We start from the raw sequence: 19,243 nt of genomic DNA on the forward strand, positions 1-19,243 counted from the left end.
TTGCCGCCACTCTCCAACGATGTAGTAAAATATATTCAATGTATATATATTATATACGCATATGTATACTACTACACACACACAAAACGGGATAGGCTAAGCATTAATTATATATTATACATACGTTGATGTATGTGTGCGATAATGTAATGTCGCGATGTGCGTTTCATGATTCTACATTGAGACTTGCGCCGTCGACTCTCGCATCGCGGATTCGTAAAGGAATTCGGGCGGGGAAGGGGGGGGGGGGGAATTAGCAAATCGCGTAATCGCGCGCCTTATTGATATACGCGCGAACGACTTTTTAACGTTCTATCAGAGACGACCTCCAGTCCAATATCCTTTCTTTGAATTAACACGGGTTCTTTGGTTCTATGTTTTCCGTTTTTATCCTTTTCCTCTATCTTCACACGTACGCGTCTGTTGCTTTCCGCTATTGCTACACGTGCACGTGGAGACAAAGAGCGCGGTGTAATTGTAGTTGTGGCTAATGAAAATTAGATCAAGAGATCTATAATGCCTATAGATATTAATTGCGGGAGAGAGATGGTGTGAAAGAAAAATAAATATTGGGCCCGTATGATTAATAGCGTCTTTTGAATAGCGTTGAATAGCGTCTTAAATGAGTTAAAGAGTGTATAAGAGAAAGAGAGAGAAAGAAATTAGATATTGCGAAAGTACTTTGCCCGTTAATTTAAATGCATTATACGGCTAATTGTGTGCTATTTATGTGATTTTGATAGAGCCGCTGAAATTAAGAGATTTAGTCTTAGCGGATCGAGCTTTCAAATCCGCCCGGGTTCCGAGAAGAGATCAGGTCTTTTTTTAAATTAATCCTCCGAAAAAAAATTCCGATAAATCGGCGTTGCGCATAACGGTGAGAGTTCATAGAAAATTGCATCGTGAGAGAGAAGAGAGAGAGAGAGAGAGAGATAATGAAATGTACTTTGATCCCGTAATTGTCCATCGGAATCAAACGCATTGCGGCAAAACTCTCTCCGACGATTATGTCGATTAATTATCAAACTGAAAAGGGAAAGAAAAAAATACAATAGCAACGTTTCGTTGGCGCATCAGGATAAGCTGTGATTATATAAAAAGAAAAAAAAAGAATATGAAGAAAACAGAACCGGAGCAAGAGAAGGACGCAACAGGATGTGTATTCCTAGAAAGTCTGATTTTGTAAACTATTCTACGAGGAAAACACTTGTGTATTATATATATATGATATGCGATATATATGATATGATATATGATATGATCTATGACGTTTGTTTATTACTATGTAAAGTGACAGATTTCGAAATTAAACATTAATTACTGTTAATCGCTGCATTTTGAATCTACTCTTTCTTTTCTTTCTTTTTAAGGCCACTCATTACTGCTGCCTCAGAAGCGAGAAAACTATAAAAATTCTTGCGAAATATTTTAATAAAAAAGTTTTTCAAAAAATTTTGCATCGATAGAATATAAAAATTTATAAAAAAATATCAAAACTTTCTTATCTTTTTATTTTGAAAAAAAATTAATCACATTAATTTCTATATACAAGAATCTTACTGGATTGTACGTGTAAATACACAATCAATAAGAAAATAAAGCTCATAAGCCATAAATTATTTACAGATTTTAATATGTTTAACAGCATCATTAAGATCTTTATAAGATGCCTATGAATATCAAATTATTAAATTGCTAGATAATTTAATATGTGATATTACTACTATACTTCTACTAATAAATAATGTTTTAAAAATCAATTCAGTGCAGAGTTTGCATTTGATAGTATACATTCGCATCGAACGATTTAAGCACTAAAGATCCAGCTTCGATCTATAGGTTTTATTTCCTATTTGTGTATTTATTTGTATATTATTAATTTAATAGTTTCATAACTGTATACATAACTCATTTCGCTAGTTAAATTATTTTGTGGTTCATTTCCAGAATGCAAACCTTTGCATAACGCATAAGAAAATTAATCAGTCTTTTATTTCATGGAAAGGAAGGAAATGAAGGATTTTAATTGATTCATTTTCTTATGCGTTATATACAAGACTATCTTTTTTACAAATTTCATAGACTTGTATAAATCTATAGTTCTATCAATTGTAAGTTTATCTTATTGAAACCATAGACTTATATATGTATATATAAATCTGTGATTACATATTTCCGTTTTGTTATATTTTACAGGAATTATTGTTATCTATTTTCTTGTTTCTGAGGTAGTAATGGTGATAAACAGGCGTAAACTTTGACTCTATTCTGTCATTTTTAACAATTATTATCGAACAATTTGTTGTCAGTGAACTTTTCCTCTTTTATAAATGATATATGTTAATCATTAATAATATAACAAAATTATTTAACTGATAATATTCGTTGTTGAATTTATGATAAATTTGTCGCTATTTTATTATTATAAAATATGAAAGATTGCAATAAGGCCATAAATATAGATAGTTGAGTGAGAATCATCGGAAAATGAACAGGAAAATGTCAGATGCTGAAAAAGCAGACTCTGACTGAATGGATATCTGAGTTTTATCAAACATGAAAAATGTTCATATTCTTCACCTTCGAGTTCCTTAGATCATGTTAATATTTAAACAAAATAATTTACACGTCCACTTACAAAGCTAGCGCAATAAAAAAATAAGTTAACATTCATTAAAACAACATTATACATTTATGTCTAATAACAACCTTATTGATTGCTCTTGCGAGCCTTTCACCGACGTGACACTCGATTCTGTCATGATTTCGCCATAAGACAAAGAGCAGTTTATTTCTTGCGGAAAATATTCGGTATGCTAGATGATCCGGTTTTATGTTGAAAGATCTTGCTCATCCTCTGACGCATGTCCTCGACTCCTTGACCAACATTCACTGTCGCCATCGACAGGGAAAGTCCGGTACTCGAGGGTGTCCTAATGTAAGAAATAACTTTTTACAAATGTTTAAACATTTTATATGTGTATCAAAAAAAATATTGCAATCTTTTAGTTAATGAGTGTAATGTTTTTAGAAAAATATTCAACGATATCAAAAGATATCAAAAATCAACAGATTTAAAGATTACAATTAATAATAAAGTATAAAATTATATTTATTTTTAATAAAAAATTTTTCATTTGTTATTGTATCTATATAGTTATTTACAATTATTAATTCATGATTTATTACAAATACGATTAAATATATTTACATTATTTAAAATTATTTTTATTTAATACCTGTCTATCGGCTTTGATAGATCTTGCTTGGACTCCGCTTCTCTGAGTAGAGAACGCACTGCATCTCTTTGCTGAGGTAGGCATTGATTTACTAATGCCTCAAGATGTCTTAATCCCGGTAGTATTACTCCGGAAACGCATTGACTACTTAACGGACAGTAAACCAGCACAGAGTATGCTTCTACCAACGCGTTTATCAATTCAATCTTATGACTCTGCTGAAGCGCGAACGATGCAATCGTCGATAAGTGCGTCGCTATTACTGTAATTAACAATAGCTCAGTATAATAATAATAAAATTTTAATAATAAGAGCATTTTTTTATCAAAATTATGATAGAAAATTTATATCCCACTCTTTTATATTTAAGAGTGTATTTCTCAAATTAAATATATATATATATATATATATATATATGTACAGAATAACGTACTGTTTTCTATATAATTCTGCGGACAAGTAGGAGCGATGACTGCAAACGTGGATACTAATGATGTTGCCAAAGTTTGGGAGAGTTCTTGAGGATCCTTCGCGATTGTCTCTAATGTTAAACGTCCTTTATCACGTGCTTCCCTCACCTTGCATTCCGTTATTATACGGCCTATCGTGGAGATTGCAGCGCAACGCACATCACTAAAGATATTTATTCGATTATTGCATGACACAAAATGAAAAATATTAATATTGCTCGAAAGTGATATATAGTTTGAAATCAATAATTTGTATCAATATAAATAAAGCAATATAAGAGTCAACGCGGATACTGGTGCATAAAATTATAAAATTTAACCATATTATTAGATTCACTATACGATATTGCTGGATTTATTATACGTTTAAGGATTTTGAAATAATAAAGATTTTAAGAAACTAATATGTTAAAGAATGAAATGGAATTTCAGATATATGCATGCATAAATAGAGAAGCATCTCTCACACTTCAGGATCGCTGGCGAGTGTTACAATGGCTGGTACGATCTTGGCGTTTGCTAGTTGGTCTGAAATGTGCGCTATAATGGAACCGAATAATGTTGCTGTTGCACATCTTACAGAGGACCTCTGATGCATTACACCTGTAAAAGAAAAACTTTAAATTTATTACTATAATTTAAAAATATTCTGCAGAATATTATAATAGAAATATATCGATTCTAAGAAAATATAAATTTAATAAAATATTCGCTAATATACATAATATAATATGATATAATGTAATATAATAATATATAACGTGTGTGTGTGTGTGTGTGTGTGTGTGTGTGTGTGTGTGTGTGTATATATATATATTGGGAGTACAAATTAGTTCGGTCCGTTTTTTTGTTCAAAAATGCATTTATTTCAAAACAAAATGAATGAACAGATCAATTAAAGTATTGTCCATCGCTGCCTACTACTTTTTCCCATCTCTTAGGCAATTTTCGAATTCCATCGAAAAATGACTCGTCTATGGAGGCGATCCAATTTTTTCAATTTCTGCGAAAGAAATGAACCGGTGACTTGCTGCATCCTTGTTGGAACAACCAATAATCAGAAGGAGCAATGTCCGGAGAATATGGCGAGTGCGGTAAAACATTCCATTTGAGCGTTTTCAAATATTTTTTTATGACTTTAGCGACATGAAGCCGAGCGTTGTCATGAAGAAGAATAATCTTTATCATCTCTTTGCTCGTATTCCGGCCGTTTTTCTCGCAATGCACGGCTCAATTGTAGTCGATACCGATCCGTAATGGAATCGCCAGGTTTCAGCAGTTTCATAGTAATACAAGACTCTTTTGGTCCCACCAGATACAGAGCATGATCTTCAAACCATGAATGTTGTGATCGTGGTGTTGATGTAGAGGTCGATGGCAACGATTGACCGGGCTTAGCGTAGTATTTTTTCTTTTTGGAGTTGTCATAGAACATCCACTTCTCATTTCTAGTCACAATCCAATGCAAAAAACTTTTTTTCTGTTGTCTTTGAATCAGCTGTTCTCAGCTGTTGAAAAATCGTCTTTCAACATCTCTCGATTTCAGTTCATAAGACATCCAATTTCCTTGTTTTTAAATCATTCCCATGGCTCTCAATCGTATAGAAACTTGTTGAGTTATCCCCAATGATTCTGCAAGCTCCTCTTGCATTTGACTCTGATCTTCTTCGAGTAATGCCTCTAATTCTTTGTCTTCGAATTTTTTTGGCTGTCCAGAGCGAGGCTTGTCTTCAACGCTGAAATCTCTATTCTTGAAACGTCGAAACCATTCCCTACATGATTTATCAGTTGGAGCAGTGTCACCATAAACCTCGACAAGCATTCGATGGGCTTCAGCCGCACTTTTCTTCCAATTAAAACAGAAAATCAAAACCTCCCGCAAATGCTGCTTGGTTAACACAAAATTCGACATTTCAAATACAGTAAAAATCAAGATTTTTGTATGAAATTCAAAGCGATATAAACTGAATATTATTAGCAGATGTTTAATCTCTTTAACCGCCAAAATCAGCTGTCATTATGAACCATTCACAATAGCTGGAGCCATCTTTAGGGAAACGGACCGAACTAATTTATACTCCTAATATATAAAATACATATAGAATTATATATATAAAATAGAACATTATAGAATTTTTTAAATAAAACAATTATAGTTTAAACTAGAAATAAGATTTTTTAAAGTCTTATAATATTTTCATTTATTATATAAGACTTGGCACTATTTCTTTTCTACAAAACTATTAATGATAATAATACACGAAAGAAGATATAAAATAGAAAAAGATACGAACCATCCCATAGACTAGAAAGCACATATTCTTGTATCTGTTCACGAGCGCATAAAATATTAGCTGCGATTTGCAACCAAGATATACTAGTGCCACTCATAGATAAAACTACGAGGAATTGTTTGAAATAATTTACGAGCTCCGTGAAATCGAAAGTACTTAGAATCACTAAGTAACTTGGAATCAATGGAAAGCTCATATTCTTCTTATCTACCGATAATGCTGTTAATTGCTTCTCAAGTTCTGATACTTCCAAGGAAAATATTGCCTGTATCTGAAATAATATTTAAAATTCTTAAGCATCGCTAATATTTTAAAAAACATTGTACAAATTAAAAACTAAAAATTAAAAAAAATTCAAGAACACGGAAACAACTTATCTAATTTGAAGAATCTATAAAAAGAATTAAAAAATTTAGAAACAATTCAAAATTTAATAAATCTGAATCATCAGAGTTATTAAATATTTTAATAATATTTCTATGTAATTCTATAAAATGATATTTTACATTTACCCTGGATTGTGTAATGTATTTTCCAAAACCCACACACAAAGAATAAATGTATGTTAGAAGGGCTTTTAGAACGTTTTCTTGAGCTGCATCCACAGATTTCATCATATCCAAAACTTCAAATACTCTGTAAAAGAAAATGCAAGATTTTGAAATCAATATCTTAAAAAAGAAATAAACTTTTGAAGATTCGTATTAGAAATATTTAATTTTTCAAAGCTGTAACATGTTTTGAGATGTCGAATAAATAATTGAACGCTATAAAGAAATCAATTTTTATAAAGTAATTTGTAATTTTAATAATATATAATTATATTATTTTTAATATAATTATTTAATAATATAAAAATAATATCTTCTAGAAATAAAACAATAAAAAATATTTACAATTTGTTCGTAAACCATTCTAATTCCGGCCAAGATGCGCCCTCCCAGGAGTTGGAAAAGAAGGTATTGAGAAGAACACCCACGTCGACTGAATCCTCGTAGAATATTCTCGGGTCGATGATATTGGAGTGACACAACGCCAGAAATTCCTCGGCTGCACCACAAAGTTTCTAGAAAACTTTTGTGCTTTTGTTTTTGTGCGAGCTTATGAGCTTTATACAAAAACTGCTAACATTTTTTTTTACAACAATATTTTTGGAATTTTAAATCTCTTTTATGTATATTTGTAACATAAAATTTCTCCATCAAAAAAAAATCTTTAATTACTTTCAATATATTTTACTCGCATCTATGTAGGTGTCAAATTCTTCTAAATTTTTATTTTCAAATCAGTGAATTTTATTTTAACTTTTATTTCAAATTTAATGTAATTTTAATGTGAATTTCTAAACTTTTAAATCTTGAAATATTTCAAATATAATTTTAGCTTTCCTATTTTTTTTATTTGACTATCATTTATTTCACCTTTCAATTACTGAAATATACGTTCCTGTTTTGTATTTACTTCTTCTAATAACTCACACAAATCTGGTGACGTATCATCTTTGATGCAGGCTCGCACCGCATCAGTATTTGCAACGCACAAGACTGTATAAGGTAAGATGCATTGCAGAATACTGATCGATGGCGTCAATTTCTCTTCGTCGACATAGTCTTTCTTGTTTGGCGAAGTCTGGGAGTGAATCGACTTTAACTGATTCTTAACTTTTGAGATTATGCGTGGTAACAGATTTAGATGCAACCTCCTCAGGGATAATGCCCACTGTGCCAAAACTGGTAATAATACCGACGATGCTGTCTCGACAACCAATGACGACGTGTCGTGGAGTGCTGTCAACACCAATTCCTCGCACTGCAATTTTTATGTAACAACATATCAATAATACAAAATATAACAGGGTGTTTATTTTGAAATCTTGTAAAAAAAGTTTCCTGAAAAATAAAATTAAAGATGCTATATGGGAAAGAAATGACTTGAAAATTTCCTGAAAATTTTCCAAGTTTTTTTTCAGGTAAATACTATATATAAATAAGTTTATAAAAATAAGTTTATAAAAATGATAAAAGAAACGATAAAAAGATAGAAAAATATGTAAAATAAGATATTTACTTGGAAGTATTTATCAGGATCATCCATCAAAGCTATGAGTAGCGCGAGGCTTTTCACTACACTAATTCGTACAACAGGATCTTTGTCCTCCAATAACATTTGTTGCAACATTGACAGCATTAGTGAATTTCTGATGGAAGCTGATGTGTAGGATGCCAACACAGAGCAACATTCGACAGCTAATAATCTTCTCTCTGAATACTTATGCTGACTTTGTTCCCAACAAATTGTTAGAATTTCTTCCGTTTCCAGCGACTCTTCTGCGAGCTTCGCCATGACAATTAAACCTGACATAAAAACTTTCTAATAGATTTATTCAGTAAATGAAAAATTTGTTAATTATAAGTATTCTTTATACATTGCAAAATTACACAAGTGCAACTTCTTTTCTAAAAAAAAAAATTTTTTTTATTTATAATAAGTAATCTAGTAATCAAAATAATTAAATTGTATATTTTTTACTGACCGGCCAATATCATTTGTCGCTCATCCTCCTGCGGTCTTTTCTTTAAGTTGAATAGCATTTGTAATAACTTATCCCTCTCGCTGGAATTGGAATGGAGATAAATTGCACTAAGGATCAGAGGAATAATTTCTTCGCGTCTATTAAGGATAATGTTGGGTACTACACGTGGCAGAGTATATGCTAAAATATCAACTAATGTATCCCGAGTGATTCCATGCTTTAATGATTCTCCCACTGAGGATATTAATGATCCCGAAACATTCGCCATGCAATGTGTCACTATTTCCGACTTGAATTTATTCGGCAAATTTCTGTAATGTTCACAAATATAATTAACATATCTTAAATACTTAAAAATCTTCATATTATAAATAAAATCTTTATATTTTTCAAGTTATTATTTAATTATTTCACTTCTTTATAACTTAGAAGAAAGTTTATGTTATTTTTATATTTCTCAACTTGTTTATTATTAACTTTGACTAGTTAAATAAACAAATTACATTAATGTTTTTACAAATTAAATGTATATAATAGCATAAAATAACCTGGAGGATGCAGTTGGTAGGACAGAGGATTTCTCTGTAATATTTACTCTAGGTAACTGCAGTCTGGTCCACTCCTTATCTCCTGGATCTGTTTCATCCAGACTAACTACTGCAGAAACGCTATCATCTTCTTCTGGTTCCTGAGTAGTGATTGATATATCTCTTGGTAATGGTTCAAGTAGTTCAAATTTATCAGGAGTTGTAGAGTTGGAATTAATGGTACGGATAGTTCCACAGCTACCTGACTATAAATAAAACTACAGTAATTATATAATAAACTCAAAGCTCAATTTTTGAAAACAACAGAAAGGAATATTATAATCAAATAATGAGCATTCGTTATACAATTTGTTCCTGTATAATTTTTCAATTGTTATCAATTATAAATCAGAAGAGAGCACTAATTAATTAGCTTACTTTTACTGGATTTTCTATAACAATTTCCTTGTTTGATGAAATAACTTCCTGGAGAGCATTTTTCTCTTGCTCCAGTACTGCAATTTGCTGCTGCAACCTTTCAATCTGTTCTGCCTGCAAAAAATAGAGCTCTTAGAAAATTCACAAATTTAAGCAATCCAGAATTTAAACATTTTAAAACTTCTGAAGCTTTATTAAAGTAACAAACCATTTCCAAAGATTCATCCTTCTGTTCCTCAACATCTTCGATAACAAAGTCCGTTTGCATAGCAACGCTTATGGATGGAAGTTTGTCATATCCGTTGGCTCTCATGTATTCCCGATATATCTGCAACAATTCCGTAGGTTTGGGAATATTTAATCCCACATCTTGCCAGTCCTCGAAATCCTGCTCTTCGCATTCATCGCTGAATGTGATCGAGGTGAGTTTATATGATCTTGCCAATAGATATTCATTGATGAGAAAATTCAGCGCTCGCTGCTCATGCGGTTTTATGGGCAGTTCAGTAATCAAATTTTTTTTAGAGTTCTTGTCTGGGGTCTTCAATGTACCCTCCAATTCTGAAATTTTAAGTATTATTAATTAAAAACTGTATTATAAGTTAAAAGATTTTATCATTCAAGTGAGACATACCTGTTACTACAGTCAAATTAGCACGCAGAGCAGAAATATTTTCCTTGGCTTTGCGTAATTCGAATTCAAGAATGGCTACTCTTTCGTCGACGCCAGCTCCATCCTCTGAATATCGAGTCATATCCAACGAATCCAAGGTAGCCTGACTAGAAGATCTGGCTAATATTTCATTTATATGTAATATTTTATAATGTCTGTTTTATCGTTAAGCAATAATACTATATTATCAAAAATTAAATCAGAGACAATCAGTATTAAAATGATAATCTGATGTTAAAAGTATATACAATGTGAAATATAATAAACAGACGTAGAAAGTAAAGAAATAACATAAGCAAAGTTTATAATTTACAGACAATTTAAGGATAGATTTTAAGGATAGAAATATAAGCATGATGTTTCCAAAAATTCCATATTGTTTGCAAATTAAAATCGTTTTCAAATTTTTTGTACAAGGCAATTGTCTTACTTGCCATACTTTAGGGTTCTAACAAAGTAAGTCTGATTTCGTGATTAAAAAACAAGATACATACGCATTGAAGTATATGGCTCTGGTTTGATATTGGAGCTCTCGAAATTGTTTGGATTTGAGAAGAATTCCTTAAGGATGGACAGCTCCTTGCCAGCTTCGCATAATTCAGCATGCAATTCCAAAGCCGTCAAGAAAAGCTTCTCGTTTAGAAGTTTCGTTGCTATCTCCTCGTAGGATATCGATGTCTTTGGAGTCGCATATTCTGAAGTAACAATATTCGAGAAGAGTATTCCTGCAGTTAATCACTCTGCGGTTGTAATTGTTTTTCAGCAGTTGATTGTGTGATTCATAATCAGTATACATTAGCAAGGAGAAGATTACCTCTGTTATTCGTGGATACAGATATTTCCTCGATAATACTCGCCATGATATTATTACACTCAGCTACTTATAAGGATAAGAAATGACATATCCACGTGAGACAATATTGGTCTGTCTTGCGTAGTACGCCGCTTTGACATTAAATACTATACGTATGTAACGGAAAATGATTATTTATAAGTCAGATAAATGACAACTCATCTGACAGACAGTAATATTGTGATACATAGATTGGCGACTCGTGCGCCAAGTAAATTTTACAATGCTCTACAAGTTCATGAAATTCCCTATTAAGCGACCAATTAAAATTTAATGACGAATTCGATTGGAAGCATTAGTGCATATTGAACCTGTTGTACACTGATTTAATTTGAGTATAAAAATGAAATGCAAGTACTTCGAATTATGAAACATATATTTTACTTAATAGTACAATAAAATGCATTAGGTATTTCACAATTTATCAATTTCCATGTTTATTTATAAACATATATCTTTTATCTGTTATTTTGTATACGACGGCAGAGTGCATTTAATCGAATTCACTATAAGCAAGTTAGCTGATTTTTGAATGATGAGGTTGACTTTTTAGTTACTTTTTATTCTCTTAAGATTGCGCACCAATGTATTTTAACTTCAAGCGAGGCTTAAAATTTTTCTCCATCTCTGTTTCCTTTCAACTTTAAAAAGAGAAAGTTTTAAGTCTCACTTAAAGTCAAAGTAATGTTGGTGCAACAAGGCCTCAAGTTTTAAAAATATAAATTATACAACCTTTCATTTATAAATAAATTTAACATAAATGATTTTTATTGATATATATAAAAATTATAAAAAATGACTTGAAGATCACAGAATTGAAAATATATCAAATTAGTGCCATTTCTTCTTTTGTTTTTATATATATTATCTAATTATTAGGAATTTATTACAATTATTGGTCAAAGTAAGATTCTTGATATAATAATATAAATGAAGGATTTACTTTATTAAATTGATTGCAACGTTATCATTTCATACATGTATTACATGTGCTTGACATTATATCTTAAGTCATATATATTATTGACATTTACAAAGCATGCACGAAAATGCATAGAGAGTACAAACGTCACGATCTTTATAGTTCATTAATTCAATAAATTCAATGTTAGTTCAATTAAATGTTTTTTTTTTTTTAGAAAAGCACGTCTTCTAATATCTTTTCTAGAAACGCTATGTTTTCTCCCAATCTTCCACTTTGTTTAAAATAAGCAGACATGAATTCGAAGGATTCAAGGGAAACCATCGTCATCTTCCTCGGCCATCTCTTTGGCCAGCTCAAGATCCTGTTGTTCCCGCTCTCTGCGCTCTTCTGCAGACTCCAAATCCTTCCCGTAAGATTTCGGTGGGTAACGCATCGCTTTCACGCTCTGATTGTGCAAGTCCAGACAGAAGGTGATTCTTTGATGGAAGGCCAACAGTGGTTCCTTGGTGCAGTAAATATCCGTGGTCTCCTTACTGCGCATGTAACCATTCTCTGGATCCAAGGTGGCCTCAATAACACCGTCACGGATCGCCTTAGCCACAATAAACTCTGCATCCACGCTGGAGTCCAATCCTAGTTTGCGAGCAATGTCAGCTGGCGAGATGCGCGAATAGGAGAGCCCAATTGAACGAATCGCAGTCTTGATGACATTGTGTCGCAGCCGCAAGATCAGTGTGAATGTGTGATCCGCGCGGAACTGCGGACCAAAGTTTTCCAGGACCTCACCGAAACGTTGCAAATTACCCAGACGTACTGCCTGTGTTAATTGAAAGTACGGGGCAAGGGCTCTCCGTAGAGCGGCCTGCCGGAATATCTGTCTCTCTGGGATGTCGCCAAGGAGAAGCTCCACGGCAACCGCCAATTTCTGTACAGTTTGTCTAAATCCAACCGCCGTAGTCTGCGGCGCTTTGCGCATCGCTTGTACTAGATACTTGTGAGCAGCCGAATACTCCAATCTGGCGGCCTTTATCCTGCCGAGGTAATAGAGGAAGCGAGCCCACTCATTGTTGCTGGCCGATTCAGGAAAAGTCGATTTGAGCACCAGCTTGTCTGCTTGATCATAGAGATTATAGTGCAGATAATTGCGTAACAGGCAATTGATCAGCACCGCCTGACCCTCGAAGTCGTTGCGTAGAGTTGCAGTACGCAGACGAAGATGTAGAAAGCCGCGGATCTTGTCCAGCTGATCCGTAAGTTCGTAAGCGCGCGAGTGATAGAAGTAGCATTTGGCGGCAATCAGATCTATGGTCCTACGGTTCTGCGCGGCAATCTTCTGGACCAGCTGTTCCGAGCATTGTACTGCCTCGTTGTACTTGCCAGTGTCGATTAGTCGAATCAACACCAACAAATGAATATAACCGTCGATCTCAGGCAACAGAGATGCCGAGGAACTGCGGAACTTCTGGGTGATGGCCTGGCAATCGTCCACGTCCATCGGCTCCTCCACCCAAGCGAGCAGGGCGTCCCGTTCGACAGCGGACTTGGTGTAGAAGCCCGTGACGAGGCCGCGCAGCACGACCGGATTAAGACGACGACGGGTGTTGGGTAAGGCGCGAAGGGCACGGAGGACGAAACGTGGCTCCTTATTCTGCACCGCTTTCTCGATTTGCCGCGTGTGCTCCCGAATGTCGCACAAAGTCTGCATATCGGTGTCCCTGCGTTCACCCGCGCCATCACCATCGCCGTTGGCGTTCTGCGTGTCCGACGGATTCACATCCACGTCCATCGCCTCGACGTTTTTACCAGTCGGTATACCCATCGCTATCCCGTGATAACTATCTACTTGTATTAACTTGTGACCGCAGTCTGATTCACGACGTCTATCCGTCGACGAAGTCACAGACGACACGCACTCTTTAAATTCCTTTCTTTGAGTCCGATATTCGCTCAGGTTCTCATTGTCCACCTTTAATGTTGTATCGCTGCATATTTATGCAATTCACGTACGTTTCAAGTAAGGTTAGAACGCTCGCTTATTGGTGTACTCGGTTGCGTTCGCTTCGGCGCTCACGACGCTTTAAACATCGTTTCATCCTTGTTGCTTATTAAGGCTGTAGTCAAAGTCTCGCTACAAATGGTTTGAAGCATTTGATGGACCAAGAAGAAAGAATTTTATAAACTGACCAGTTAAAAAACGCTTCAAAACGTTTGCAGCATCGCATTAACCGTATCTTAAATATTAAACAAGGACAATTGATGCTCTCAAGCTCTCGTGAGCGTCAAAGCGAACGCAGCCTCGATCGAGGGCCTAGTTTACATCACGCATTCGATACAAGTGCTAAACTAGTAACTTTCTATTGAATTATCTTAATTTCGGTGATATCATATATATATGTAAACATATACGTGATATGCGTATTTAATTAATCATTTTCATGCATATTGTATTTAATTTTTTTAGAACATCAGTCTTCAAATAAATTTCTGAAATTGAGATTATTTCATAGAAAGTTACTAGTAATTTTAGTAACTTTAACTTTTAGTTAAGTTAGATTGGTACGCGTATCAAATATTCAATATAAAAGGGATCGAAGGGTCTGTTCTTTTTAAACTTTAGCTAAAAAGAACAAAGTCAATGGAGTTCGTAATTTTTTGTGATTGATGTCGGAATTCGGATAACGATGGCCGTTAGTACTTCGCGTGTGGAGGAGTTAATTAATTATTTTAAGTCACACAATAAAATTCGAGAACAACAGAGCCATTCGGCGAAAGTACACAGCGTAGGATGGAGTTGCGACGGCAAATACTTAGCTTCGGGCTCCTTCGACAAGTCCGTTTGTATATTCTCGCTGTGCCCGGATCGTTTGGTTAGTAAACATAACCTATGACGATTCCTTTCACGCGACGCGATTTGCCTTCCTATAAAATAAAAATTTTCCGTGATATTTTCCATACAACTTAACGCATTATATTTATATTGACGCATTATATATATTTTATTTGAAGCATTTTTCTTTCATTAATTATTTATCTGTAAACTCGATAATTACAGTAGAGAACTGAATATTAATATATATATAACAGCCGATATTAAAATGATCAAACAGTATCAGATGATATAGTTACCCTTTTTGGACGATTCCTTCTGATTTGTAAAAGAAAATGTTAAATTTTGTTGTTTTAAGGGAGCATACAACTACAATAAGTTTAATAATACTGCTTTTATTTCCTTTCTTTGGTGTAGTTATTCTTAAAAAAGAAGTTTGAAATGAAAACAAGAATCAAGTGACATCGGAATATTTTCTATGATTTTATTTAAAATTTTTTGTGTCTATTTGAATTTGAATACGTTTTAAAAAATTGCATTTTAAATATTAAAAATTTTCAAGTTAGAAAATAATTAACTTTATCGTTTGAAATGAAGTCATCTAAAACCTTTAATTTTTAATATTAATTATTTATAATAATTATATTTTTAATATTAACGTGATTCTAATCATGGTTTTGATTATGAAGTTTTTAAAATACTTTTTTTTTAATTCAGAAGCAGGAAACGACTTTCAGAGGACATGGTGGTAGCGTAGACCAGTTGTGCTGGCATGCTTTTTGTCCAGAATTATTATCTACTGCAAGTGGAGATAAGACAGTTCGCATCTGGGATACAAGAACACAAAAGTGTACAGCGAATATTAGCACTAGAGGAGAAAATATTAATATATCATGGTCGCCAGATGGTAACACGATTGCTGTAGGAAATAAGGAAGACTTGGTCACATTCATCGATGCCCGAGTGATGAAAATACGTGCGGAAGAGCAGTTTAACTTCGAGGTAAACGAGATCTCGTGGAATAAGGATTCAGATACGTTTTATCTGACAAACGGCCAGGGTTGCGTGCATATACTTAGCTATCCCGAGCTGGAGTTGTTGCATGTGATCAAGGCGCATCCAGGTACTTGTATCTGCATTGAGTTTGATCCAACCGGCCGATATTTCGCCACTGGATCCGCAGATGCACTGGTTTCTCTGTGGGATGCCGACGAGTTGTGTTGCTTGAGGACGTTCTCGCGGCTAGAGTGGCCAGTTAGGACTATCTCTTTCTCATATGATGGACAACTCCTGGCAGCGGCTTCCGAGGACTTAGTCATAGATATCGGTGAAGTGCAAACTGGCGAGAAAATTGCTGATGTTCCAGTAGAAGCAGCAACATTCACTGTTGCATGGCATCCAAAACAATATCTCTTAGCTTATGCGTGTGACGATAAGGACTCTTACGATCGGAAACGCGATGCCGGTAGTTTAAAGGTATTTGGTTTTGCAAATGATTGAATTTCATTGTTTTGTATCTTTTGTTTTGGGTCCGTATTGCTTTCGAGAAATATTGTCATATTTCATAAGTATAAAACAATATTTTATAAGTAAACTTAAATGATATTTCACTATCATTATCCCATAATAGAGATTACGATGTGATATAAAAACAGAACTGTATTTAAAATATTAAATTTTTATGTATTTAAATGTGAATATAAAAGATTGATGAATATTATGATTTGATAAGATATATATGAAAAATGAATTTGGAAAGAAATATTTTAATTTATGAAACATATTCATTAAATTTCTGAAAATATCAATATAAAAAAATAGGCTGCACATTTCAGCTGAACATTATACGTTATCCTATCGATTATATTCGGAATCGATTTATTGATTAGAATTCTCGAGCGTATCAAGTATGAAACTTTTGTTGACCGTTCGGTCGGCATAGTTACCATTTGGCTCAGGTTTTATTCGAGCCATATAAGTCACATTTTGTTTCATCGCGCGGTCATCGTGGGAACTTCGCATTCTTTGCTGATCTCACTCTGCCTCCTTCGATAATCGCTATGGCGAAGCAGAATGAAATAAACACCATCTGCGAATGTCGATACGCTCTTGAAGAAGAGACGAAAGACAGCTTCAATAACATCCCAAATATTCACGAGATCGATGAGGCAGAGAGCGAGACTGAAGAAATGACGGCTTTAGACCAGCTAGATCTTTTTGGTTCGGATGAAGAAGGTGATGAAGTTGTGCAGAAGACTAAGGACACGTCAGACGATGAATCCGTGTATATAGGCGAGTCTTTCTGCTCTGACGAATCCTGCGATGAATCCGAAGTTACAAATGTCACGTCAGGATCGCTGAATACTTCGTCTCTGATCCATATCACTGATCTCCCCCTCAGCCAGAGTTCAAAGGAACAGGAAATTAGAATTAGTGAGAGTTGGAAAGACAATTGCCAGGATGAGTCTTATTTGTCCAGTGATGAACTGCCTCGCGCCACCACAGCAGATAGAGATAGATTTACCAAGTCAAGGAAGTGCAAACGGTGGAATATGAGCTTCACCGACGAGGAAATGCGTAAGATCGAGCGGGAGAACGAGCTACTGCTGAGGAAGATTATGGCACAACAAAAACCTCGGCACAAAATTCTTGGCGAGGATACCGTTCAATCTAGGACTAGTAGTTCCGCGATAAATAGGAAGAAGTTGCAAAAGAAGATAGAAAATGATAACATGGTATGTAATTTCAATATCACAGATACAAAGTATAAAGTAGATGAATATATGTTTCTTCATTTTTGTAAATTGAATACAATAGCTGTGCAGTGCATAACGTGAAAACTTCATTTGCAGCTACTCCTCAGAAGAATACAACAGGCGAAATCTTGCGTTTTCACAAATACATCGAAAATGGGTTGTAGATTGACCTTTTTGTAGAATTTTTATAATGTTGAAAAGAATTTTGTTTCATCTCGTTATGAAACAAAATCAACCACATCAGCGGAGTAAGATAATCAACTGCTACTGTAAAGAAAAAACATTGGGATATAAATCAAGAAATTAGGCCTTATCATTTTTTAGTATGACTCCTAAGTAGTCGCCGCAGCTCTATTATGTCATGCTGTCATAAGCGAGAAATGACACGTTGAAATTTCTTACATACCATTTATAAATAAAAAGCTTGAGTGAAACAAGATAATGAGATAATTGCTTTAAAACATTTATAAAAATAAGCCAAAATTATGCTTTTCTCTCATAGTAAATAGATATAAAAGGCAAAAAAATACGCGTAAGATTTTAAGCCTATTTTCACTTTATGATTCGGGGGAAAGGCAGGAGGGATAGTTATGCAAGAAACTTCCACGTCTCATTTCTTACGACCTCACAATTCAATATTATCACGGTGACTAATTGGGAGCTTTAAATGTTTTATTATTTATGTAAATGTCAGTTTTGAAACAACTTACGATGGATTTCGACTTAATAAAGAAAAATCCTCTGTAAAGTTCGTACTTTCTCGAATACAAAACATTATGCTTTTTTGTGACTTCTTTATTAAAACACAACGATTACCAGTCTTGAAGAATAGGTACACATTTCTTTAACTTCACATTTTGTGTATACGGCGCAATCTTGTAAACTTGTCTCTTGAAAATTTGCTTGAAGCTATCTCTACAAGACTATAAAAAATCACAGTTCTCACTCATCTCAAATAACTTAATTATCACTCATGGTTAATATAAAAAATCGGGAACTCTTGAATATTGTGACAATTCTCTTTTTCTTTCTTTTTTCCCTTGCACTATATCATAGACATAGTATCCATTACATTCATATACGAGCAATATCGTAAGAGAAAAGGGTGTATTATGTGTCAAGGAGCAAATTATAAATTTCTGTAGAAGTAATGTATAATGATATAGTTTCCTTTAAATTAATGTGTGCTGCGATTATAATATGAAACTGTATTTCTTTTTTTGTAACTGTATTTGACTTTTTCTTATCGATCTTGTAATTCCATATCCGTCTATAAAATTCCGTATCTGTTTCCATTTCAATGTAATTGATCGATCATGTATTCACTCTTTTTTTATAACAAACCAAAACAACAAAACAAGATATTCGATTATCCTGCACGAAATATCTTATTAGTAAATAATTTAAAGTATCTCATATCAGTTGCTTTAAATAATGAAATAGAAAATAAGTATTAATAATATCTAGATTTTGGTTTAAGAGACTGCAAATAATTGTTTGAGAGACTATTTCTGTGTTACTATTGTACAACATAATAGTAACAATTATATCACAAAGTACGCTCAGCGCAGTAGCAACAAAACATAATAATTTCCGATTCAAATATGTTATCGCGGTCGTGGCAATTATTTCGCAGCCATTAAGACCATCGTTATTATCTTTCATCAAAAAATTATGAAGTAAAATAAGATATATATATATATATATA

The 19,243-nt window shown here is 33.8% G+C and overlaps 4 protein-coding genes and 1 long non-coding RNA gene across 6 annotated transcripts; 2 read left to right on the forward strand and 3 right to left on the reverse strand.

The window, feature by feature from the left end:
• Positions 1 to 2,415: 2,415 nt before the first annotated feature.
• LOC108689155 (lisH domain and HEAT repeat-containing protein KIAA1468 homolog) lies at positions 2,416 to 11,173 on the reverse strand. 2 transcript variants are annotated; one of them, XM_018195802.1, is made up of 16 exons: positions 10,989 to 11,173; positions 10,669 to 10,869; positions 10,136 to 10,294; positions 9,710 to 10,062; positions 9,502 to 9,615; positions 9,085 to 9,329; positions 8,537 to 8,847; positions 8,071 to 8,357; positions 7,482 to 7,812; positions 6,900 to 7,053; positions 6,516 to 6,639; positions 6,004 to 6,274; positions 4,177 to 4,312; positions 3,673 to 3,872; positions 3,240 to 3,501; positions 2,416 to 2,933 (listed from the first exon to the last, which is right to left on the reverse strand). In XM_018195802.1, the coding sequence occupies exons 1-16, from the start codon at positions 11,032 to 11,034 to the stop codon at positions 2,789 to 2,791; spliced, it is 3,339 nt and encodes a 1,112-aa protein (XP_018051291.1). In that variant the 5' UTR covers positions 11,035 to 11,173; the 3' UTR covers positions 2,416 to 2,788. The 2 variants fall into 2 exon arrangements, with proteins under 2 accessions (XP_018051291.1, XP_018051290.1); XM_018195801.1 differs by having other exon boundaries at positions 10,669 to 10,899.
• An 824-nt stretch (positions 11,174 to 11,997) lies between these two features.
• LOC108689175 (probable 26S proteasome non-ATPase regulatory subunit 3) lies at positions 11,998 to 14,177 on the reverse strand. Its single transcript, XM_018195831.1, has one exon. It carries the CDS (start codon positions 13,769 to 13,771, stop codon positions 12,260 to 12,262), a length of 1,512 nt encoding a protein of 503 aa, XP_018051320.1. The 5' UTR covers positions 13,772 to 14,177; the 3' UTR covers positions 11,998 to 12,259.
• A 444-nt stretch (positions 14,178 to 14,621) lies between these two features.
• On the forward strand, positions 14,622 to 16,308 carry LOC108689206 (THO complex subunit 3). The gene is made up of 2 exons (XM_018195873.1): positions 14,622 to 14,819; positions 15,497 to 16,308. The coding sequence occupies exons 1-2, from the start codon at positions 14,634 to 14,636 to the stop codon at positions 16,277 to 16,279; spliced, it is 969 nt and encodes a 322-aa protein (XP_018051362.1). The 5' UTR covers positions 14,622 to 14,633; the 3' UTR covers positions 16,280 to 16,308.
• A 418-nt stretch (positions 16,309 to 16,726) lies between these two features.
• Positions 16,727 to 18,838, forward strand: LOC108689178 (cilia- and flagella-associated protein 97-like). Its single transcript, XM_018195834.1, has 2 exons — positions 16,727 to 17,514; positions 17,632 to 18,838. The coding sequence occupies exons 1-2, from the start codon at positions 16,840 to 16,842 to the stop codon at positions 17,713 to 17,715; spliced, it is 759 nt and encodes a 252-aa protein (XP_018051323.1). The 5' UTR covers positions 16,727 to 16,839; the 3' UTR covers positions 17,716 to 18,838.
• Positions 17,501 to 19,190, reverse strand: LOC108689179. Its single transcript, XR_001931827.1, has 2 exons — positions 18,246 to 19,190; positions 17,501 to 17,802 (listed from the first exon to the last, which is right to left on the reverse strand). It is a non-coding gene; the product is annotated as an uncharacterized LOC108689179 (long non-coding RNA).
• Between the last annotated feature and the right edge of the window lie 53 nt (positions 19,191 to 19,243).

This window comes from Atta colombica, unplaced genomic scaffold (assembly GCF_001594045.1).
Source record: "Atta colombica isolate Treedump-2 unplaced genomic scaffold, Acol1.0 scaffold261, whole genome shotgun sequence".
NCBI lineage: Eukaryota > Metazoa > Arthropoda > Insecta > Hymenoptera > Formicidae > Atta > Atta colombica.